General features: G+C 59.2%; 4 protein-coding genes across 5 annotated transcripts in view; 3 read left to right on the forward strand and 1 right to left on the reverse strand.

Moving 5' to 3' along the window:
- Positions 1-13,931, reverse strand: part of SHC1 (SHC adaptor protein 1) — a 42,960-nt gene extending 29,029 nt beyond the window's left edge. Inside the window, exons 1-2 of one of the 2 annotated variants that reach the window (XM_040411880.1) lie at positions 13,809-13,931; positions 8,658-8,703 (exon numbers count right to left, since the gene is read on the reverse strand). In XM_040411880.1, coding sequence (XP_040267814.1) covers positions 8,658-8,669 — 12 coding nt within the window. In that variant the 5' untranslated portion in view covers positions 8,670-8,703; positions 13,809-13,931. The remainder of the gene's footprint in view (positions 1-8,657; positions 8,704-13,808) is intronic. The other variant, XM_040411881.1, reaches the window with a different exon arrangement.
- On the forward strand, positions 7,031-8,651 carry LOC120981811 (leucine-rich repeat extensin-like protein 3; the record flags this gene model as incomplete). The annotated part of the gene is given in 8 exon segments (XM_040411556.1): positions 7,031-7,063; positions 7,066-7,161; positions 7,164-7,322; positions 7,325-7,419; positions 7,466-7,550; positions 7,553-7,648; positions 7,651-7,909; positions 7,912-8,651. Coding segments are annotated over 8 exon segments (1,098 nt in total), but the record flags the coding sequence as incomplete, so codon positions are not given.
- Positions 11,023-12,425, forward strand: LOC120981587 (keratin-associated protein 16-1-like). The gene is made up of 2 exons (XM_040411125.1): positions 11,023-11,031; positions 11,103-12,425. The coding sequence occupies exons 1-2, from the start codon at positions 11,023-11,025 to the stop codon at positions 12,423-12,425; spliced, it is 1,332 nt and encodes a 443-aa protein (XP_040267059.1).
- A 106-nt stretch (positions 13,932-14,037) lies between the features above and the next one.
- On the forward strand, positions 14,038-25,162 carry LOC120982034 (cyclin-dependent kinases regulatory subunit 1). Its single transcript, XM_040411907.1, has 3 exons — positions 14,038-14,177; positions 14,246-14,373; positions 24,964-25,162. Exons 1-3 carry the CDS (start codon positions 14,119-14,121, stop codon positions 25,011-25,013), a joined length of 237 nt encoding a protein of 78 aa, XP_040267841.1. The 5' UTR covers positions 14,038-14,118; the 3' UTR covers positions 25,014-25,162.
- The last annotated feature ends 289 nt before the right edge of the window (positions 25,163-25,451 follow it).

Genomic DNA, 25,451 nt, shown 5'->3' on the forward strand with positions numbered 1-25,451 from the left:
AGAGCGTCCTCCATACTGACCATCCGCAGCCCCCCCCATACCTGCAGAGGTCTACATTATATATATACAGAGAGCGTCCTCCATACTGACCATCCGCAGCCCCCCCATACCTGCAGAGGTCTACATTATATATATACAGAGAGCGTCCTCCATACTGACCATCCGCAGCCCCCCCCATACCTGCAGAGGTCTACATTATATATATACAGAGAGCGTCCTCCATACTGACCATCCGCAGCCCCCCCCATACCTGCAGAGGTCTACATTATATATATACAGAGAGCGTCCTCCATACTGACCATCCGCAGCCCCCCCCATACCTGCAGAGGTCTACATTATATATATACAGAGAGCGTCCTCCATACTGACCATCCGCAGCCCCCCCCATACCTGCAGAGGTCTACATTATATATATACAGAGAGCGTCCTCCATACTGACCATCCGCAGCCCCCCCCATACCTGCAGAGGTCTACATTATATATATACAGAGAGCGTCCTCCATACTGACCATCCGCAGCCCCCCCATACCTGCAGAGGTCTACATTATATATATACAGAGAGCGTCCTCCATACTGACCATCCGCAGCCCCCCCCATACCTGCAGAGGTCTACATTATATATATACAGAGAGCGTCCTCCATACTGACCATCCGCAGCCCCCCCATACCTGCAGAGGTCTACATTATATATACAGAGAGCGTCCTCCATACTGACCATCCGCAGCCCCCCATACCTGCAGAGGTCTACATTATATATATACAGAGAGCGTCCTCCATACTGACCATCCGCAGCCCCCCATACCTGCAGAGGTCTACATTATATATATACAGAGAGCGTCCTCCATACTGACCATCCGCAGCCCCCCATACCTGCAGAGGTCTACATTATATATATACAGAGAGCGTCCTCCATACTGACCATCCGCAGCCCCCCATACCTGCAGAGGTCTACATTATATATATATACAGAGAGCGTCCTCCATACTGACCATCCGCAGCCCCCCCCATACCTGCAGAGGTCTACATTATATATATACAGAGAGCGTCCTCCATACTGACCATCCGCAGCCCCCCCATACCTGCAGAGGTCTACATTATATATACAGAGAGCGTCCTCCATACTGACCATCCGCAGCCCCCCCCATACCTGCAGAGGTCTACATTATATATATACAGAGAGCGTCCTCCATACTGACCATCCGCAGCCCCCCCCATACCTGCAGAGGTCTACATTATATATATACAGAGAGCGTCCTCCATACTGACCATCCGCAGCCCCCCCATACCTGCAGAGGTCTACATTATATATATACAGAGAGCGTCCTCCATAGTGACCATCCGCAGCCCCCCCCATACCTGCAGAGGTCTACATTATATATATACAGAGAGCGTCCTCCATACTGACCATCCGCAGCCCCCCCCCATACCTGCAGAGGTCTACATTATATATATACAGAGAGCGTCCTCCATACTAACCATCCGCAGCCCCCCCATACCTGCAGAGGTCTACATTATATATATACAGAGAGCGTCCTCCATACTGACCATCCGCAGCCCCCCCATACCTGCAGAGGTCTACATTATATATATATACAGAGCGTCCTCCATACTGACCATCCGCAGCCCCCCATACCTGCAGAGGTCTACATTATATATATATACAGAGCGTCCTCCATACTGACCATCCGCAGCCCCCCATACCTGCAGAGGTCTACATTATATATATACAGAGAGCGTCCTCCATACTGACCATCCGCAGCCCCCCCATACCTGCAGAGGTCTACATTATATATATACAGAGAGCGTCCTCCATACTGACCATCCGCAGCCCCCCATACCTGCAGAGGTCTACATTATATATATACAGAGAGCGTCCTCCATACTGACCATCCGCAGCCCCCCCCATACCTGCAGAGGTCTACATTATATATATACAGAGAGCGTCCTCCATACTGACCATCCGCAGCCCCCCCATACCTGCAGAGGTCTACATTATATATACACAGAGAGCGTCCTCCATACTGACCATCCGCAGCCCCCCCCATACCTGCAGAGGTCTACATTATATATATATACAGAGAGCGTCCTCCATACTGACCATCCGCAGCCCCCCCATACCTGCAGAGGTCTACATTATATATACACAGAGAGCGTCCTCCATACTGACCATCCGCAGCCCCCCCCCATACCTGCAGAGGTCTACATTATATATATACAGAGAGCGTCCTCCATACTGACCATCCGCAGCCCCCCCCATACCTGCAGAGGTCTACATTATATATATACAGAGAGCGTCCTCCATACTGACCATCCGCAGCCCCCCCATACCTGCAGAGGTCTACATTATATATACACAGAGAGCGTCCTCCATACTGACCATCCGCAGCCCCCCATACCTGCAGAGGTCTACATTATATATATACAGAGAGCGTCCTCCATACTGACCATCCGCAGCCCCCCCCATACCTGCAGAGGTCTACATTATATATATACAGAGAGCGTCCTCCATACTGACCATCCGCAGCCCCCCCATACCTGCAGAGGTCTACATTATATATATACAGAGAGCGTCCTCCATACTGACCATCCGCAGCCCCCCCCCATACCTGCAGAGGTCTACATTATATATATACAGAGAGCGTCCTCCATACTGACCATCCGCAGCCCCCCATACCTGCAGAGGTCTACATTATATATATACACAGAGAGCGTCCTCCATACTGACCATCCGCAGCCCCCCCCATACCTGCAGAGGTCTACATTATATATATACAGAGAGCGTCCTCCATACTGACCATCCGCAGCCCCCCCATACCTGCAGAGGTCTACATTATATATATACAGAGAGCGTCCTCCATACTGACCATCCGCAGCCCCCCCCATACCTGCAGAGGTCTACATTATATATATACAGAGAGCGTCCTCCATACTGACCATCCGCAGCCCCCCCCATACCTGCAGAGGTCTACATTATATATATACAGAGAGCGTCCTCCATACTGACCATCCACAGCCCCCCCATACCTGCAGAGGTCTACATTATATATATATACAGAGAGCGTCCTCCATACTGACCATCCGCAGCCCCCCCATACCTGCAGAGGTCTACATTATATATATACAGAGAGCGTCCTCCATAGTGACCATCCGCAGCCCCCCATACCTGCAGAGGTCTACATTATATATATACAGAGAGCGTCCTCCATACTGACCATCCGCAGCCCCCCCATACCTGCAGAGGTCTACATTATATATACAGAGAGCGTCCTCCATACTGACCATCCGCAGCCCCCCCCATACCTGCAGAGGTCTACATTATATATATACAGAGAGCGTCCTCCATAGTGACCATCCGCAGCCCCCCCCATACCTGCAGAGGTCTACATTATATATATACAGAGAGCGTCCTCCATACTGACCATCCGCAGCCCCCCATACCTGCAGAGGTCTACATTATATATATACAGAGCGTCCTCCATACTGACCATCCGCAGCCCCCCCATACCTGCAGAGGTCTACATTATATATATACAGAGAGCGTCCTCCATAGTGACCATCCGCAGCCCCCCATACCTGCAGAGGTCTACATTATATATATACAGAGAGCGTCCTCCATACTGACCATCCGCAGCCCCCCCATACCTGCAGAGGTCTACATTATATATATACAGAGCGTCCTCCATACTGACCATCCGCAGCCCCCCCATACCTGCAGAGGTCTACATTATATATATACAGAGAGCGTCCTCCATACTGACCATCCGCAGCCCCCCCATACCTGCAGAGGTCTACATTATATATATACAGAGAGCGTCCTCCATACTGACCATCCGCAGCCCCCCCCATACCTGCAGAGGTCTACATTATATATACACAGAGAGCGTCCTCCATACTGACCATCCGCAGCCCCCCCCATACCTGCAGAGGTCTACATTATATATACAGAGAGCGTCCTCCATACTGACCATCCGCAGCCCCCCATACCTGCAGAGGTCTACATTATATATATATACAGAGAGCGTCCTCCATACTGACCATCCGCAGCCCCCCCCATACCTGCAGAGGTCTACATTATATATATACAGAGAGCGTCCTCCATACTGACCATCCGCAGCCCCCCCATACCTGCAGGTCTACATTATATATATACAGAGAGCGTCCTCCATACTGACCATCCGCAGCCCCCCATACCTGCAGAGGTCTACATTATATATATACAGAGAGCGTCCTCCATACTGACCATCCGCAGCCCCCCCCATACCTGCAGAGGTCTACATTATATATATACAGAGAGCGTCCTCCATACTGACCATCCGCAGCCCCCCATACCTGCAGAGGTCTACATTATATATATATACAGAGAGCGTCCTCCATACTGACCATCCGCAGCCCCCCCCATACCTGCAGAGGTCTACATTATATATATATACAGAGAGCGTCCTCCATAATGACCATCCGCAGCCCCCCATACCTGCAGAGGTCTACATTATATATATACAGAGAGCGTCCTCCATACTGACCATCCGCAGCCCCCCCCATACCTGCAGAGGTCTACATTATATATACAGAGAGCGTCCTCCATACTGACCATCCGCAGCCCCCCATACCTGCAGAGGTCTACATTATATATATATACAGAGAGCGTCCTCCATACTGACCATCCGCAGCCCCCCCATACCTGCAGAGGTCTACATTATATATATACAGAGAGCGTCCTCCATACTGACCATCCGCAGCCCCCCCATACCTGCAGAGGTCTACATTATATATATACAGGGAGCGTCCTCCATACTGACCATCCGCAGCCCCCCCATACCTGCAGAGGTCTACATTATATATACAGAGAGCGTCCTCCATACTGACCATCCGCGGCCCCCCCCCATACCTGCAGAGGTCTACATTATATATATACAGAGAGCGTCCTCCATACTGACCATCCGCAGCCCCCCCCATACCTGCAGAGGTCTACATTATATATATACAGAGAGCGTCCTCCATACTGACCATCCGCAGCCCCCCCATACCTGCAGAGGTCTACATTATATATATACAGAGAGCGTCCTCCATACTGACCATCCGCAGCCCCCCCATACCTGCAGAGGTCTACATTATATATATACAGAGAGCGTCCTCCATACTGACCATCCGCAGCCCCCCATACCTGCAGAGGTCTACATTATATATATACAGAGAGCGTCCTCCATACTGACCATCCGCAGCCCCCCATACCTGCAGAGGTCTACATTATATATATACACAGAGAGCGTCCTCCATACTGACCATCCGCAGCCCCCCATACCTGCAGAGGTCTACATTATATATACAGAGAGCGTCCTCCATACTGACCATCCGCAGCCCCCCCCATACCTGCAGAGGTCTACATTATATATATACAGAGAGCGTCCTCCATACTGACCATCCGCAGCCCCCCCATACCTGCAGAGGTCTACATTATATATATACAGAGAGCGTCCTCCATACTGACCATCCGCAGCCCCCCATACCTGCAGAGGTCTACATTATATATATACAGAGAGCGTCCTCCATACTGACCATCCGCAGCCCCCCCATACCTGCAGAGGTCTACATTATATATACAGAGAGCGTCCTCCATACTGACCATCCGCGGCCCCCCATACCTGCAGAGGTCTACATTATATATATACAGAGAGCGTCCTCCATACTGACCATCCGCAGCCCCCCCATACCTCTCACCCCCCCTCCTCCTGTACCTCCATACCTTCCGCCCCCCCTCCTCCTGTACCTCCATACCTTCCGCCCCCCCTCCTCCTGTACCTCCATACCTCCCGCCCCCCTCCTCCTGTACCTCCATACCTCTCCCCCACCCTCCTCCTGTACCTCCATACCTCCCGCCCCCCCTCCTCCTGTACCTCCATACCTCCCGCCCCCCCTCCTCCTGTACCTCCATACCTCCCGCCCCCCCTCCTCCTGTACCTCCATACCTCCCGCCCCCCCCTCCTCCTGTACCTCCATACCTCCCGCCCCCCCTCCTCCTGTACCTCCATACCTCCCGCCCCCCCTCCTCCTGTACCTCCATACCTCTCCCCCACCCTCCTCCTGTACCTCCATACCTCTCCCCCACCCTCCTCCTGTACCTCCATACCTCCCGCCCCCCCTCCTCCTGTACCTCCATACCTCTCCCCCACCCTCCTCCTGTACCTCCATACCTCTCCCCCACCCTCCTCCTGTACCTCCATACCTCCCGCCCCCCCTCCTCCTGTACCTCCATACCTCCCGCCCCCCCCTCCTCCTGTACCTCCATACCTCCCGCCCCCCCCCCTCCTCCTGTACCTCCATACCTCCCGCCCCCCCCTCCTCCTGTACCTCCATACCTCCCGCCCCCCCCTCCTCCTGTACCTCCATACCTCCCGCCCCCCCCTCCTCCTGTACCTCCATACCTCCCGCCCCCCCTCCTCCTGTACCTCCATACCTCTCCCCCACCCTCCTCCTGTACCTCCATACCTCCCGCCCCTCCTCCTCCTGTACCTCCATACCTCCCGCCCCCCCCTCCTCCTGTACCTCCATACCTCTCCCCCACCCTCCTCCTGTACCTCCATACCTCCCGCCCCCCCTCCTCCTGTACCTCCATACCTCTCCCCCACCCTCCTCCTGTACCTCCATACCCCCCCCCCCTCCTCCTGTACCTCCATACCTCCCGCCCCCCTCCAGAGCTCCTCCTGTACCTCCATACCTCTCCCCCACCCTCCTCCTGTACCTCCATACCTCTCCCCCACCCTCCTCCTGTACCTCCATACCTCCCGCCCCCCCTCCTCCTGTACCTCCATACCTCCCGCCCCCCCCCCTCCTCCTGTACCTCCATACCTCCCGCCCCCCCTCCTCCTGTACCTCCATACCTCCCGCCCCCCCTCCTCCTGTACCTCCATACCTCCCGCCCCCCCTCCTCCTGTACCTCCATACCTCCCGCCCCCCCTCCTCCTGTACCTCCATACCTCCCGCCCCCCCTCCTCCTGTACCTCCATACCTCCCGCCCCCCTCCTCCTGTACCTCCATACCTCCCGCCCCCCCTCCTCCTGTACCTCCATACCTCCCGCCCCCCCTCCTCCTGTACCTCCATACCTCCCGCCCCCCCCTCCTCCTGTACCTCCATACCTCCCGCCCCCCCCTCCTCCTGTACCTCCATACCTCCCGCCCCCCCTCCTCCTGTACCTCCATACCTCTCCCCCACCCTCCTCCTGTACCTCCATACCTCTCCCCCACCCTCCTCCTGTACCTCCATACCTCTCCCCCACCCTCCTCCTGTACCTCCATACCTCCCGCCCCCCCCTCCTCCTGTACCTCCATACCTCCCGCCCCCCCTCCTCCTGTACCTCCATACCTCCCGCCCACCCTCCTCCTGTACCTCCATACCTCCCGCCCCCCCCCTCCTCCTGTACCTCCATACCTCCCGCCCACCCTCCTCCTGTACCTCCATACCTCCCGCCCACCCTCCTCCTGTACCTCCATACCTCCCGCCCCCCCCCTCCTCCTGTACCTCCATACCTCCCGCCCCCCCTCCTCCTGTACCTCCATACCTCCCGCCCCCCCTCCTCCTGTACCTCCATACCTCCCGCCCCCCCCTCCTCCTGTACCTCCATACCTCCCGCCCCCCCCTCCTCCTGTACCTCCATACCTCCCGCCCCCCCTCCTCCTGTACCTCCATACCTCCCGCCCCCCCCTCCTCCTGTACCTCCATACCTCTCCCCCACCCTCCTCCTGTACCTCCATACCTCCCGCCCCCCCTCCTCCTGTACCTCCATACCTCCCGCCCCCCCTCCTCCTGTACCTCCATACCTCCCGCCCCCCCCCCCTCCTCCTGTACCTCCATACCCCCCCCCCCCCCCTCCTCCTGTACCTCCATACCTCCCGCCCCCCCCTCCTCCTGTACCTCCATACCTCCCGCCCCCCCTCCTCCTGTACCTCCATACCTCCCGCCCCCCCCCTCCTCCTGTACCTCCATACCTCCCGCCCCCCCTCCTCCTGTACCTCCATACCTCCCGCCCCCCCTCCTCCTGTACCTCCATACCTCCTGCCCCCCTCCAGAGCTCCTCCCCCGCCCGCTCTCTCCGAGGACTCGGCTTCCTGCCGGCTTCCCCCACACAGGACTGGACTGGGCACACAGGAAACCAGCTGCGATAGAAGAGGAGGTTTGGGAGGGGGCTGCTTAACCCCGTCTCTGCTGGAGAGCAGCCTGCAGGAGACATGCATCTGGATGTTATCCATAGGAGGACGGGAAGGCGAGGCGCCCGGACCCCCGATATGGTGCAATGTTAGCTCCATCTAGGGGGCTACCACGAGGGAAAGTCGGCTGAGATACAAGAGACACACACTTCACAAATAACCAGGAGAACTACAAGTCCCAGTAAACCTTATGAAACAAGCATAAGACGATGGACTGGGGCAGATCCCTGAAGCTACAGACCCGGCCAGGGCATGCTGCGACTTGCAGTTCCACAAAGCCCTACAATGATAGGAGTGATCATCCGCACGGCCGTCCTGATAACAAGGGGTTAATGTAAAGTCCTCGCCTGCCTAACTCTATGGATCCACAGCGGGAGCGCAGCCACCAGGGGTCTTCACCAGGGGCCCTCCACCAAAATCACCCGACAGAGACCACCACCGACTGACAGGGGCCTTACCACATACTCCATCTCAGCCAACCACCGCCGCCTGGTCTTCAGCTACCTGCGTGTCAGCGACAAGAAGGGGTTAATGTGAGGAGCCAAAGCCACGAGGCCGATCACTGACCCCCAGACCCCCCACGTGATTCACAGCGGTGCCCCCCAGACCCCCCACGTGATTCACAGCGGTGCCCCCCAGACCCCCCACGTGATTCACAGCGGTGCCCCCAGACCCCCCACGTGATTCACAGCGGTGCCCCCCAGACCCCCCACGTGATTCACAGCGGTGCCTCCCAGACCCCCCACGTGATTCACAGCGGTGCCCCCCAGACCCCCCACGTGATTCACTGCGGTGCCTCCCAGACCCCCCACGTGATTCACAGCGGTGCCTCCCAGACCCCCCACGTGATTCACAGCGGTGCCCCCCAGACCCCCCACGTGATTCACAGCGGTGCCCCCCAGACCCCCCACGTGATTCACAGCGGTGCCCCCCAGAACCCCTACATGTGATTCACAGCGGTGCCCCCCACAATCACAGCAGTGCCCCCCAGACCCCCCACATGTGATTCACAGCGGTGCCCCCCAGACCCCCCACAATCACAGCGGTGCCCACCAGACCCCCCCCCCCATGTGATTCACAGCGGTGCCCCCCAGACCCCCCACATGTGATTCACAGCGGTGCCCACCAGACCCCCCACATGATTCACAAGCAGTGCCCCCCCCAGACCCCCCACAATCACAGCGGTGCCCACCAGACCCCCCCCCCCATGTGATTCACAGCGGTGCCCCCCAGACCCCCCACATGTGATTCACAGCGGTGCCCCCTCAGACCCCCCCCCATGTGATTCACAGCGGTGCCCCCCAGACCCCCCATGTGATACACAGCGGTGCCCCCCAGACCCCCCACGTGATTCACAGCGGTGCCCCCCAGACCCCCTACATGTGATTCACAGCGGTGCCCCCCAGACCCCCCACAATCACAGCGGTGCCCACCAGACCCCCCCCCCATGTGATTCACAGCGGTGCCCCCCAGACCCCCCACATGTGATTCACAGCGGTGCCCCCCAGACCCCCCACAATCACAGCGGTGCCCACCAGACCCCCCCCCCATGTGATTCACAGCGGTGCCCCCTCAGACCCCCCCCATGTGATTCACAGCGGTGCCCCCCCAGACCCCCCACATGTGATTCACAGCAGTGCCCCCCAGACCCCCCACATGATTCACAAGCAGTGCCCCCCCAGACCCCCCACAATCACAGCGGTGCCCACCAGACCCCTCCCATGTGATTCACAGCGGTGCCCCCTCAGACCCCCCCCATGTGATTCACAGCGGTGCCCCCCCAGACCCCCCCACGTGATTCACAGCGGTGCCCCCTCAGACCCCCTACATGTGATTCACAGCGGTGCCCCCCATACTCCTCCACATGTGATTCACAGCGGTGCCCCCCCAGACCCCCTACATGTGATTCACAGCGGTGCCACACCAGACCCCCCCCCATATGATTCACAGCGGTGCCCCCTCAGACCCCCCCATGTGATTCACAGCGGTGCCCCCCCAGACCCCCCCCATATGATTCACAGCGGTGCCCCCCCAGACTCCTCCACATGTGATTCACAGCGGTGCCCCCTCAGACCCCCCCCCCATGTGATTCACAGCGGTGCCCCCTCAGACCCCCCCACGTGATTCACAGCGGTGCCCCCTCAGACCCCCCCCACGTGATTCACAGCGGTGCCCCACCAGACCCCCTACATGTGATTCACAGCGGTGCCCCCCCCAGACCCCCCACATGTGATTCACAGCGTTGCCCCCCCAGATGTGATTCACAGCGGTGCCCCCCCAGATGTGATTCACAAGCAGTACCCCCCAGACCCCCCACATGTGATTCACAAGCAGTACCCCCCAGACCCCCCACATGTGATTCACAAGCAGTACCCCCCAGACCCCCCACATGTGATTCACAAGCAGTACCCCCCCAGACCCCCCACATGTGATTCACAAGCAGTACCCCCCAGACCCCCGACATGTGATTCACAGCGGTGCCTCCCCAGACCCCCCCCATATGATTCACAGCGGTGCCCTCCCAGACCCCCGACATGTGATTCACAAGCAGTACCCCCCAGACCCCCCACATGTAAATCACAGCGGTGTCCCACCAGACCCCCAACATGTGATTCACAGCGGTGCCCCCCCAGATGTGATTCACAAGCAGTACCCCCCAGACCCCCCACATGTGATTCACAAGCAGTCCCCCAGGTGGAATCCTCAGAGACTCCGCACGGCACTCACCCTCCTGTGGTCTCCATCCACTATTCCCATTCACTTCCTCCTTCTCTGACTCCCCCCCCCCCTCCAGAGAACGGGTCCAGACACATTGGGAATGTCATGCAGGGTGTAGGCTGGAGCCTCCCTATCACAGGACATGAACACCTGCACGGCCTGTCCCATGTACCGCTACACACCAGTCTCCAGTACTGGTCCCGTCCACTGCGGGCGGCGCAGTCACATATAAGCCATGGACGCCTGCCGACATCTACGCCTCCGCCTGTAACCCTGCCGACATCTACGCCTCCTCCCGTAACCCTGCCGACATCTACGCCTCCGCCCGTAACCCTGCCGACATCTACGCCTCCGCCTGTAACCCTGCCGACATCTACGCCTCCGCCTGTAACCCTGCCGACATCTACGCCTCCGCCTGTAACCCTGCCGACATCTACGCCTCCGCCTGTAACCCTGCCGACATCTACGCCTCCTCCCGTAACCCTGCCGACATCTACGCCTCCGCCTGTAACCCTGCCGACATCTACGCCTCCTCCCGTAACCCTGCCGACATCTACGCCTCCTCCCGTAACCCTGCCGACATCTACGCCTCCGCCTGTAACACTGCCGACATCTACGCCTCCGCCTGTAACACTGCCGACATCTACGCCTCCGCCTGTAACACTGCCGACATCTACGCCTCCGCCTGTAACACTGCCGACATCTACGCCTCCGCCTGTAACCCTGCCGACATCTACGCCTCCGCCTGTAACCCTGCCGACATCTACGCCTCCTCCCGTAACCCTGCCGACATCTACGCCTCCTCCCGTAACCCTGCCGACATCTACGCCTCCGCCTGTAACACTGCCGACATCTACGCCTCCGCCTGTAACACTGCCGACATCTACGCCTCCGCCTGTAACACTGCCGACATCTACGCCTCCGCCTGTAACCCTGCCGACATCTACGCCTCCTCCTGTAACCCTGCCGACATCTACGCCTCCTCCTGTAACCCTGCCGACATCTACGCCTCCGCCTGTAACCCTGCCGACATCTACGCCTCCTCCCGTAACCCTGCCGACATCTACGCCTCCGCCTGTAACCCTGCCGACATCTACGCCTCCTCCCGTAACACTGCCGACATCTACGCCTCCTCCCGTAACCCTGCCGACATCTACGCCTCCGCCTGTAACACTGCCGACATCTACGCCTCCGCCTGTAACACTGCCGACATCTACGCCTCCGCCTGTAACCCTGCCGACATCTACGCCTCCGCCCGTAACCCTGCCGACATCTACGCCTCCTCCTGTAACCCTGCCGACATCTACGCCTCCGCCCGTAACCCTGCCGACATCTACGCCTCCTCCTGTAACCCTGCCGACATCTACGCCTCCGCCTGTAACCCTGCCGACATCTACGCCTCCTCCCGTAACCCTGCCGACATCTACGCCTCCGCCTGTAACCCTGCCGACATCTACGCCTCCTCCCGTAACCCTGCCGGAGGGAGTGACAGGAGGGGGGGGGAGTGACAGGAGGGGGGGGTGACAGGAGGGGGGGAAGAGTGACAGGAGGGGGGGGTGACAGGAGGGGGGGGTGACAGGAGGGGGGGGTGACAGGAGGGGGGGGTGACAGGAGGGGGGAGGAGTGACAGGAGGGGGGGGATGACAGGAGGGGGGGGATGACAGGAGGGGGGGGATGACAGGAGGGGGGGGGGGTGACAGGAGGGGGAGGTGACAGGAGGGGGGAGGTGACAGGAGGGGGGAGGTGACAGGAGGGGGGAGGTGACAGGAGGGGGGAGGTGACAGGAGGGGGGGGGTGACAGGAGGGGGGGGGGTGACAGGAGGGGGGGTGACAGGAGGGGGTGGTGACAGGAGGGGGGGGGGGACAGGAGGGGGGGGGGGGGTGACAGGAGGGGGGGGGTGACAGGAGGGGGGGGTGACAGGAGGGGGGGGTGTGACAGGAGGGGGGGTGACAGGAGGGGGGGGTGACAGGAGGGGGGGGTGACAGGAGGGGGGGGTGACAGGAGGGGGGGGTGACAGGAGGGGGGGGGTGACAGGAGGGGGGGGGGGTGACAGGAGGGGGGGTGACAGGAGGAGGGGGGGTGACAGGAGGGGGGGGTGACAGGAGGGGGGGGTGACAGGAGGAGGGGAAGAGTGACAGGAGGGGGGGGTGACAGGAGGGGGGGGTGACAGGAGGGGGGGGTGACAGGAGGGGGGGGTGACAGGAGGGGGGGGTGACAGGAGGGGGGAGGAGTGACAGGAGAGGGGGGGTGACAGGAGGGGGGGGATGACAGGAGGGGGGGGGTGACAGGAGGGGGAGGTGACAGGAGGGGGAGGTGACAGGAGGGGGGAGGTGACAGGAGGGGGAGGTGACAGGAGGGGGGAGGTGACAGGAGGGGGGGGTGACAGGAGGGGGGGGTGACAGGAGGGGGGGGTGACAGGAGGGGGGGGGTGACAGGAGGGGGGGTGACAGGAGGGGGGGGGGACAGGAGGGGGGGGGTGACAGGAGGGGGGGGGGTGACAGGAGGGGGGGGGTGACAGGAGGGGGGGGGTGACAGGAGGGGGGGGTGACAGGAGGGGGGGGTGTGACAGGAGGGGGGGGTGACAGGAGGGGGGAGGAGTGACAGGAGGGGGGGGTGACAGGAGGGGGGGGTGACAGGAGGGGGGGGGGACAGGAGGGGGGGGTGACAGGAGGGGGGGGTGACAGGAGGGGGGGGGGTGACAGGAGGGGGGGTGACAGGAGGAGGGGGGGTGACAGGAGGGGGGGGGTGACAGGAGGGGGGGGTGACAGGAGGGGGGGTAAGGGGGGCAGATAGGTGAGGAGGCGCTGTAGTCACGCACCGGGTACAGGTGACTCCCGCGGCCTCAGCTCTCCTCTCACACAAACCCCCGTCGGCCGGGCGGAGCACTTACCGGGACAGCATGAAGCGGGGCGGGAGGGGAGTCTCCGGTTTGAGGTAAGCGATAAGGAAACTTTCCGTCTTTCTTTCCAAACACGAAACTTTCGGCCACTTCCGGCTCCGCCGAGTCTACGTCGCCGCACGTCAGGGGGAGGAGCCGCTCTGCGCGGCCATTTTGGTCAGCACTGAATCTCACGCCTCGTTCTGGAGAGGCCCCGCCCACTGAGCAGCATGGAGCGGCGATTGGCTAGACGCGGCAGCCAATAGCAGGCTAGGAAGAGTCGGTTCGAACGTGAAGCGCGCCCAGAGCAGTCCGCGGGAAGATGGCCGCCAAGCACATCTACTACTCCGACAAGTACGACGACGAGAGCTTCGAGTACCGGTGAGCGGGCGGCGGGGGGCGCGGGCGGCGCCCGGAGGATGTGCATTAACCCTTCCTGTCTCTCGCAGACACGTCATGTTACCTAAGGACATCGCCAAGATGGTGCCGAAGACTCATCTCATGTCCGAGACCGAATGGCGGAACCTGGGGGTGCAGCAGAGCCAGGGCTGGGTGCACTACATGATCCACGAGCCGGGTGAGCACCCCCACCATCCTCCACTGCTGAGAGCAGCACCCCCACCATCCTCCACTGCTGATAGCAGCACCCCCACCATCCTCCACTGCTGATAGCAGCACCCCCACCATCCTCCACTGCTGAGAGCAGCACCCCCACCATCCTCCACTGCTGAGAGCAGCACCCCCACCATCCTCCACTGCTGAGAGCAGCACCCCCACCATCCTCCACTGCTGAGAGCAGCACCCCCATCATCCTCCACTGCTGAGAGCAGCACCCCCACCATCCTCCACTGCTGAGAGCAGCACCCCCACCATCCTCCACTGCTGAGAGCAGCACCCCCACCATCCTCCACTGCTGAGAGCAGCACCCCCATCATCCTCCACTGCTGAGAGCAGCACCCCCATCATCCTCCACTGCTGAGAGCAGCACCCCCACCATCCTCCACTGCTGAGAGCAGCACCCCCATCATCCTCCACTGCTGAGAGCAGCACCCCCATCATCCTCCACTGCTGAGAGCAGCACCCCCACCATCCTCCACTGCTGAGAGCAGCACCCCCACCATCCTCCACTGCTGAGAGCAGCACCCCCATCATCCTCCACTGCTGAGAGCAGCACCTCCACCACTGCTGAGAGCAGCACCCCCATCATCCTCCACTGCTGAGAGCAGCACCCCCATCATCCTCCACTGCTGAGAGCAGCACCCCCATCATCCTCCACTGCTGAGAGCAGCACCCCCATCATCCTCCACTGCTGAGAGCAGCACCCCCACCATCCTCCACTGCTGAGAGCAGCACCCCCATCATCCTCCACTGCTGAGAGCAGCACCCCCGCCATCCTCCACTGCTGAGAGCAGCACCCCCGCCATCCTCCACTGCTGAGAGCAGCACCCCCACCATCCTCCACTGCTGAGAGCAGCACCCCCACCATCCTCCACTGCTGATAGCAGCACCCCCATCATCCTCCACTGCTGAGAGCAGCACCCCCATCATCCTCCACTGCTGATAGCAGCACCCCCACCATCCTCCACTGCTGATAGCAGCACCCCCATCATCCTCCACTGCTGAGAGCAGCACCCCCACCATCCTCCACTGCTGAGAGCAGCACCCCCATCATCCTCCACTGCTGAGAGCAGCACCCCCACCATCCTCCACTGCTGAGAGCAGCACCCCCATCATCCTCCACTGCTGAGAGCAGCACCCCCACCATCCTCCACTGCTGAGAGCAGCACCCCCATCATCCTCCACTGCTGAGAGCAGCACCCCCACCATCCTCCACTGCTGAGAGCAGCACCCCCACCATCCTCCACTGCTGAGAGCAGCACCCCCACCACCCTCCACTGCTGAGAGCAGCACCCCCACCATCCTCCACTGCTGAGAGCAGCACCCCCACCATCCTCCACTGCTGAGAGCAGCACCCCCACCATCCTCCACTGCTGAGAGCAGCACCCCCATCATCCTCCACTGCTGAGAGCAGCACCCCCATCATCCTCCACTGCTGAGAGCAGCACCCCCACCATCCTCCACTGCTGAGAGCAGCACCCCCACCATCCTCCACTGCTGAGAGCAGCACCCCCACCATCCTCCACTGCTGATAGCAGCACCCCCACCATCCTCCACTGCTGAGAGCAGCACCCCCATCATCCTCCACTGCTGAGAGCAGCACCCCCATCATCCTCCACTGCTGAGAGCAGCACCCCCATCATCCTCCACTGCTGATAGCAGCACCCCCACCATCCTCCACTGCTGATAGCAGCACCCCCATCATCCTCCACTGCTGATAGCAGCACCCCCACCATCCTCCACTGCTGAGAGCAGCACCCCCATCATCCTCCACTGCTGAGAGCAGCACCCCCATCATCCTCCACTGCTGAGAGCAGCACCCCCATCATCCTCCACTGCTGAGAGCAGCACCCCCATCATCCTCCACTGCTGAGAGCAGCACCCCCATCATCCTCCACTGCTGAGAGCAGCACCCCCATCATCCTCCACTGCTGAGAGCAGCACCCCCATCATCCTCCACTGCTGAGAGCAGCACCCCCATCATCCTCCACTGCTGAGAGCAGCACCCCCATCATCCTCCACTGCTGAGAGCAGCACCCCCATCATCCTCCACTGCTGAGAGCAGCACCCCCATCATCCTCCACTGCTGAGAGCAGCACCCCCATCATCCTCCACTGCTGAGAGCAGCACCCCCATCATCCTCCACTGCTGAGAGCAGCACCCCCACCATCCTCCACTGCTGAGAGCAGCACCCCCATCATCCTCCACTGCTGAGAGCAGCACCCCCACCATCCTCCACTGCTGAGAGCAGCACCCCCATCATCCTCCACTGCTGAGAGCAGCACCCCCACCATCCTCCACTGCTGATAGCAGCACCCCCACCATCCTCCACTGCTGAGAGCAGCACCCCCACCATCCTCCACTGCTGAGAGCAGCACCCCCACCATCCTCCACTGCTGAAAGCAGCACCCCCATCATCCTCCACTGCTGAGAGCAGCACCCCCACCATCCTCCACTGCTGAGAGCAGCACCCCCATCATCCTCCACTGCTGAGAGCAGCACCCCCATCATCCTCCACTGCTGAGAGCAGCACCCCCATCATCCTCCACTGCTGAGAGCAGCACCCCCATCATCCTCCACTGCTGAGAGCAGCACCCCCACCATCCTCCACTGCTGAGAGCAGCACCCCCACCATCCTCCACTGCTGATAGCAGCACCCCCACCATCCTCCACTGCTGAGAGCAGCACCCCCATCATCCTCCACTGCTGAGAGCAGCACCCCCACCATCCTCCACTGCTGAGAGCAGCACCCCCATCATCCACCACTGCTGAGAGCAGCACCCCCATCATCCTCCACTGCTGAGAGCAGCACCCCCATCATCCTCCACTGCTGAGAGCAGCACCCCCATCATCCTCCACTGCTGAGAGCAGCACCCCCACCATCCTCCACTGCTGAGAGCAGCACCCCCACCATCCTCCACTGCTGAGAGCAGCACCCCCACCATCCTCCACTGCTGAGAGCAGCACCCCCACCATCCTCCACTGCTGATAGCAGCACCCCCACCATCCTCCACTGCTGAGAGCAGCACCCCCATCATCCTCCACTGCTGAGAGCAGCACCCCCACCATCCTCCACTGCTGAGAGCAGCACCCCCACCATCCTCCACTGCTGAGAGCAGCACCCCCACCATCCTCCACTGCTGAGAGCAGCACCCCCATCATCCTCCACTGCTGAGAGCAGCACCCCCATCATCCTCCACTGCTGAGAGCAGCACCCCCATCATCCTCCACTGCTGAGAGCAGCACCCCCATCATCCTCCACTGCTGAGAGCAGCACCCCCATCATCCTCCACTGCTGAGAGCAGCACCCCCATCATCCTCCACTGCTGAGAGCAGCACCCCCACCATCCTCCACTGCTGATAGCAGCACCCCCACCATCCTCCACTGCTGAGAGCAGCACCCCCACCATCCTCCACTGCTGAGAGCAGCACCCCCACCATCCTCCACTGCTGAGAGCAGCACCCCCACCATCCTCCACTGCTGAGAGCAGCACCCCCACCATCCTCCACTGCTGAGAGCAGCACCCCCATCATCCTCCACTGCTGAGAGCAGCACCCCCATCATCCTCCACTGCTGAGAGCAGCACCCCCATCATCCTCCACTGCTGAGAGCAGCACCCCCCATCATCCTCCACTGCTGAGAGCAGCACCCCCATCATCCTCCACTGCTGAGAGCAGCACCCCCATCATCCTCCACTGCTGAGAGCAGCACCCCCATCATCCTCCACTGCTGAGAGCAGCACCCCCATCATCCTCCACTGCTGAGAGCAGCACCCCCATCATCCTCCACTGCTGAGAGCAGCACCCCCATCATCCTCCACTGCTGAGAGCAGCACCCCCATCATCCTCCACTGCTGAGAGCAGCACCCCCATCATCCTCCACTGCTGAGAGCAGCACCCCCATCATCCTCCACTGCTGAGAGCAGCACCCCCATCATCCTCCACTGCTGAGAGCAGCACCCCCATCATCCTCCACTGCTGAGAGCAGCACCCCCATCATCCTCCACTGCTGAGAGCAGCACCCCCATCATCCTCCACTGCTGAGAGCAGCACCCCCATCATCCTCCACTGCTGAGAGCAGCACCCCCATCATCCTCCACTGCTGAGAGCAGCACCCCCATCATCCTCCACTGCTGAGAGCAGCACCCCCATCATCCTCCACTGCTGAGAGCAGCACCCCCATCATCCTCCACTGCTGAGAGCAGCACCCCCATCATCCTCCACTGCTGAGAGCAGCACCCCCATCATCCTCCACTGCTGAGAGCAGCACCCCCATCATCCTCCACTGCTGAGAGCAGCACCCCCATCATCCTCCACTGCTGAGAGCAGCACCCCCATCATCCTCCACTGCTGAGAGCAGCACCCCCATCATCCTCCACTGCTGAGAGCAGCACCCCCATCATCCTCCACTGCTGAGAGCAGCACCCCCATCATCCTCCACTGCTGAGAGCAGCACCCCCATCATCCTCCACTGCTGAGAGCAGCACCCCCATCATCCTCCACTGCTGAGAGCAGCACCCCCATCATCCTCCACTGCTGAGAGCAGCACCCCCATCATCCTCCACTGCTGAGAGCAGCACCCCCATCATCCTCCACTGCTGAGAGCAGCACCCCCATCATCCTCCACTGCTGAGAGCAGCACCCCCATCATCCTCCACTGCTGAGAGCAGCACCCCCATCATCCTCCACTGCTGAGAGCAGCACCCCCATCATCCTCCACTGCTGAGAGCAGCACCCCCACCATCCTCCACTGCTGAGAGCAGCACCCCCACCATCCTCCACTGCTGAGAGCAGCACCCCCACCATCCTCCACTGCTGAGAGCAGCACCCCCACCATCCTCCACTGCTGAGAGCAGCACCCCCACCATCCTCCACTGCTGAGAGCAGCACCCCCATCATCCTCCACTGCTGAGAGCAGCACCCCCATCATCCTCCACTGCTGAGAGCAGCACCCCCATCATCCTCCACTGCTGAGAGCAGCACCCCCATCATCCTCCACTGCTGAGAGCAGCACCCCCATCATCCTCCACTGCTGAGAGCAGCACCCCCACCATCCTCCACTGCTGATAGCAGCACCCCCACCATCCTCCACTGCTGAGAGCAGCACCCCCACCATCCTCCACTGCTGAGAGCAGCACCCCCATCATCCTCCACTGCTGATAGAATATATGAGAGATCACTGTGTATAATGGATCTGTAGATTATATGAGGGATCCCTGTGTATAATGGATCTGTAGATTATATGAGAGATCACTGTGTATAATGGATCTGTAGATTATATGAGGGATCCCTGTGTATAATGGATCTGTAGATTATATGAGAGATCACTGTGTATAATAGATCTGTAGATTATATGAGGGATCCCTGTGTGACGTCTCCCACGTGGTCGGTCGCTCTCCTGGTGATTATTAGGGATTCAGATAAATCTCCGCTCTGAGGCCGAGGTGATAATAACCGGACTGAGGTTCAGGTTTGGGATCGGTCTTGTGAGATTATATATAACGTGGTTATAAGGGGAAATAACACCGTGACTAGACTGTCACCCCTCGTCTCCTAGCAACCGTGTGTGAGAATCGCACCGCATCCGCACTTGCTTGCGATTTTCACGCGGCCCCGTTCACTTCTATGTGTGATAAACGCACAACATAGAACCTGCTGCCATCTTCACACAACGCACAAGTGATGCGTGAAAACCACCGCTCGCGTGCACAGCCCCATAGAAGTCACTGGGTCCGGATTCAGTGCGGGTGCAATGTGTTCACCCCCCCCACGCGGAATACTCGCCCGTGTCAACCCAGCCTAATACTATGAGGAGCAGGCGCTCCGCACAGTCTTAGAATGTATTGGCTCCGAGGAGCCGCCGTTACGTCTCGCCAGTCTTCACCTAATAACTACAGAGATGTTTCCCGGCCTCTGGTTCCGCACCGGCTCCGCACAGTCTTAGAATGTATTGGCTCCGAGGAGCCGCCGTTACGTCTCGCCAGTCTTCACCTAATAACTACAGAGATGTTTCCCGGCCTCTGGTTCCGCACCGGCTCCGCACAGTCTTAGAATGTATTGGCTCCGAGGAGCCACCGTTACGTCTCGCCAGTCTTCACCTAATAACTACAGAGATGTGTTTCCCGGCCTCTGGTTCCGCTCCGGCTCCGCACAGTCTTAGAATGTATTGGCTCCGAGGAGCCGCCGTTACGTCTCGCCAGTCTTCACCTAATAACTACAGAGATGTTTCCCGGCCTCTGGTTCCGCACAGTCTTAGAATGTATTGGCTCCGAGGAGCCGCCGTTACGTCTCGCCAGTCTTCACCTAATAACTACAGAGATGTTTCCCGGCCTCTGGTTCCGCTCCGGCTCCGCACAGTCTTAGAATGTATTGGCTCCGAGGAGCCGCCGTTACGTCTCGCCAGTCTTCACCTAATGACTACAGAGATGTTTCCCGGCCTCTGGTTCCGCTCCGGCTCCGCACAGTCTTAGAATGTATTGGCTCCGAGGAGCCGCCGTTACGTCTCGCCAGTCTTCACCTAATGACTACAGAGATGTTTCCCGGCCTCTGGTTCCGCTCCGGCTCCGCACAGTCTTAGAATGTATTGGCTCCGAGGAGCCGCCGTTACGTCTCGCCAGTCTTCACCTAATAACTACAGAGATGTGTTTCCCGGCCTCTGGTTCCGCACCAGCTCCGCACAGTCTTAGAATGTATTGGCTCCGAGGAGCCGCCGTTACGTCTCGCCAGTCTTCACCTAATAACTACCGAGATGTGTTTCCCGGCCTCTGGTTCCGCTCCGGCTCCGCACAGTCTTAGAATGTATTGGCTCCGAGGAGCCGCCGTTACGTCTCGCCAGTCTTCACCTAATGACTACAGAGATGTTTCCCGGCCTCTGGTTCCGCTCCGGCTCCGCACAGTCTTAGAATGTATTGGCTCCGAGGAGCCGCCGTTACGTCTCGCCAGTCTTCACCTAATGACTACAGAGATGTTTCCCGGCCTCTGGTTCCGCTCCGGCTCCGCACGGTCTTAGAATGTATTGGCTCCGAGGAGCCACCGTTACGTCTCGCCAGTCTTCACCTAATAACTACAGAGATGTGTTTCCCGGCCTCTGGTTCCGCACCGGCTCCGCACAGTCTTAGAATGTATTGGCTCCGAGGAGCCGCCGTTACGTCTCGCCAGTCTTCACCTAATAACTACCGAGATGTGTTTCCCGGCCTCTGGTTCCGCTCCGGCTCCGCACAGTCTTAGAATGTATTGGCTCCGAGGAGCCGCCGTTACGTCTCGCCAGTCTTCACCTAATGACTACAGAGATGTTTCCCGGCCTCTGGTTCCGCTCCGGCTCCGCACAGTCTTAGAATGTATTGGCTCCGAGGAGCCGCCGTTACGTCTCGCCAGTCTTCACCTAATAACTACAGAGATGTTTCCCGGCCTCTGGTTCCGCTCCGGCTCCGCACAGTCTTAGAATGTATTGGCTCTGAGGAGCCGCCGTTACGTCTCGCCAGTCTTCACCTAATAACTACAGAGATGTTTCCCGGCCTCTGGTTCCGCTCCGGCTCCGCACAGTCTTAGAATGTATTGGCTCTGACGAGCCACCGTTACGTCTCGCCAGTCTTCACCTAATGACTACAGAGATGTTTCCCGGCCTCTGGTTCCGCACCGGCTCCGCACAGTCTTAGAATGTATTGGCTCCGAGGAGCCGCCGTTACGTCTCGCCAGTCTTCACCTAATAACTACAGAGATGTTTCCCGGCCTCTGGTTCCGCTCCGGCTCCGCACAGTCTTAGAATGTATTGGCTCTGACGAGCCACCGTTACGTCTCGCCAGTCTTCACCTAATAACTACAGAGATGTTTCCCGGCCTCTGGTTCCGCTCCGGCTCCGCACAGTCTTAGAATGTATTGGCTCTGACGAGCCACCGTTACGTCTCGCCAGTCTTCACCTAATAACTACAGAGATGTTTCCCGGCCTCTGGTTCCGCTCCGGCTCCGCACAGTCTTAGAATGTATTGGCTCTGACGAGCCACCGTTACGTCTCGCCAGTCTTCACCTAATAACTACAGAGATGTTTCCCGGCCTCTGGTTCCGCTCCGGCTCCGCACAGTCTTAGAATGTATTGGCTCCGAGGAGCCGCCGTTACGTCTCGCCAGTCTTCACCTAATAACTACAGAGATGTTTCCCGGCCTCTGGTTCCGCTCCGGCTCCGCACAGTCTTAGAATGTATTGGCTCCGAGGAGCCGCCGTTACGTCTCGCCAGTCTTCACCTAATAACTGCAGAGATGTTTCCCGGCCTCTGGTTCCGCTCCGGCTCCGCACAGTCTTAGAATGTATTGGCTCCGAGGAGCCGCCGTTACGTCTCGCCAGTCTTCACCTAATAACTACAGAGATGTTTCCCGGCCTCTGGTTCCGCTCCGGCTCCGCACAGTATTTGAGCCAAGTTTTGTGCGAATTGACTTCGGATGTTTCATCCAAAGTGGATTCGCTGATCCGTAGTGATTACGTTCTCTAGCTGGAGTGCCCCTTTATGGGCTTAGATCTATGGGGAGGACGTGTCCTTAGGATCCCCGCTCATCTCCTGCAATGTCTTTTTTTTGAAGTACATGGGCTTAGGCTGCAGTACCATTCACAGCCACTATGCATCAGGTGGTGCTGTTTGGTGTCCTATGAAGAGTCTTCAGCGGAGCTCCCCCAGTCTGCTATTGATGGCCTGTCCTGAGGCTATGGACCTCCAAAGAGGGAACTAGGGGCTGTGTGCGGAGAGACGCTCTATATCCTCACACACAGGGAGCTGTCTCTCCATGTCCTCGGCGGTGTACGCTCTATATCCTCACACACGTGCAGCAGTCTCTCCATGTCCTCGGCGGTGTACGCTCTATATCCTCACACACGTGCAGCAGTCTCTCCATGTCCTCAGCAGTGTACGCTCTATATCCTCACACACGTGGGGCTGTCTCTCCATGTCCTCAGCAGTGTACGCTCTATCCTCACACACGTGGGGCTGTCTCTCCATGTCCTCAGCAGTGTACGCTCTATATCCTCACACACGTGGAGCTGTCTCTCCATGTCCTCGGCGGTGTACGCTCTATATCCTCACACACACGTGGGGCTGTCACTCCATGTCCTCGGCAGTGTACGCTCTATATCCTCACACACAGGGAGCTGTCTCTCCATGTCCTCAGCAGTGTACGCTCTATCCTCACACACAGGGAGCTGTCTCTCCATGTCCTCAGCAGTGTACGCTCTATATCCTCACACACACGTGGGGCTGTCACTCCATGTCCTCGGCAGTGTACGCTCTATATCCTCACACACGTGGGGCTGTCTCTCCATGTCCTCGGCGGTGTACGCTCTATATCCTCACACACAGGGAGCTGTCTCTCCATGTCCTCGGCAGTGTACGCTCTATATCCTCACACACACGTGGGGCTGTCACTCCATGTCCTCGGCAGTGTACGCTCTATATCCTCACACACGTGGGGCTGTCTCTCCATGTCCTCGGCGGTGTACGCTCTATATCCTCACACACAGGGAGCTGTCACTCCATGTCCTCGGCAGTGTACGCTCTATCCTCACACACACGTGGGGCTGTCTCTCCATGTCCTCGGCAGTGTACGCTCTATATCCTCACACACGTGGGGCTGTCTCTCCATGTCCTCGGCGGTGTACGCTCTATATCCTCACACACAGGGAGCTGTCTCTCCATGTCCTCGGCAGTGTACGCTCTATATCCTCACACACACGTGGGGCTGTCACTCCATGTCCTCGGCAGTGTACGCTCTATATCCTCACACACACGTGGGGCTGTCACTCCATGTCCTCGGCAGTGTACGCTCTATATCCTCACACACACGTGGGGCTGTCACTCCATGTCCTCGGCAGTGTACGCTCTATATCCTCACACACGTGGAGCTGTCTCTCCATGTCCTCGGCAGTGTACGCTCTATATCCTCACACACGTGGGGCTGTCACTCCATGTCCTCGGCAGTGTACGCTCTGTATCCTCACACACGTGGGGCTGTCACTCCATGTCCTCGGCAGTGTACGCTCTATCCTCACACACAGGGAGCTGTCTCTCCATGTCCTCAGCAGTGTACGCTCTATATCCTCACACACGTGGGGCTGTCACTCCATGTCCTCGGCAGTGTACGCTCTATATCCTCACACATGTGGGGCTGTCACTCCATGTCCTCGGCAGTGTACGCTCTATCCTCACACACGTGCAGCCGTCTCTCCATGTCCTCGGCAGTGTACGCTCTATATCCTCACACACACGTGGAGCGGTCACTCCATGTCCTCGGCAGTGTACGCTCTATCCTCACACACGTGGGGCTGTCTCTCCATGTCCTCGGCGGTGTACGCTCTGTATCTTCACACACGTGCAGCCGTCTCTCCATGTCCTCAGCAGTGTACGCTCTATCCTCACACACACGTGGAGCGGTCACTCCATGTCCTCGGCAGTGTACGCTCTATCCTCACACACGTGGGGCTGTCTCTCCATGTCCTCGGCAGTGTACGCTCTGTATCCCGGTGTTTTGCTCTCCATGCTGATTGTCTCCATGTTTTCTCTTTTCCACAGAGCCACACATCCTGCTCTTTCGGCGCCCGCTGCCCATAAAGAAGCTGTAGCCGCCTGTGCCCGCTCTGGATCCTCGTCCCTCCAGCACCTTCTCCCGCAGCGCCGTCACTGTTCCTATTTATACATTGTCTGTATTTCTGTGATGTCTGTATATCTGTGTTCTGGTCCGCCCTGTACTGTAATAAACCGCTCTCTTTTACCACTATGCTCCTTTTATAGGGGAGAATTGGACCTGGTTTAGGTGACGGTCCTGACTCCTAGAAGGTTCTCCAGCGGTGATCACGTGACCGGGCCTGGCTCCTCCTAGAAGGTTCTCCAGCGGTGATCACGTGACCGAGCCTGGCTTCTAGAAGGTTCTCCAGCGGTGATCACTTGACCGGGCCTGGCTCCTCCTGGAAGGTTCTCCAGCGGTGATCACGTGACCGGGCCTGGCTCCTCCTAGAAGGTTCTCCAGCGGTGATCACGTGACCGAGCCTGGCTTCTAGAAG

This window comes from Bufo bufo, chromosome 11, assembly GCF_905171765.1.
Source record: "Bufo bufo chromosome 11, aBufBuf1.1, whole genome shotgun sequence".
NCBI lineage: Eukaryota > Metazoa > Chordata > Amphibia > Anura > Bufonidae > Bufo > Bufo bufo.

Excerpts from the sequence above, each read along its gene's own strand:
- LOC120982034 (XM_040411907.1), top strand. The coding sequence starts at position 14,119 with ATGGCCGCCAAGCACATCTACTACTCCGACAAGTACGACGACGAGAGC. Across the intron at positions 14,178-14,245 it reads GACGAGAGCTTCGAGTACCG|ACACGTCATGTTACCTAAGG; the intron begins GTGAGCGGGCGG and ends TGTCTCTCGCAG. Across the intron at positions 14,374-24,963 it reads CTACATGATCCACGAGCCGG|AGCCACACATCCTGCTCTTT; the intron begins GTGAGCACCCCC and ends TCTTTTCCACAG.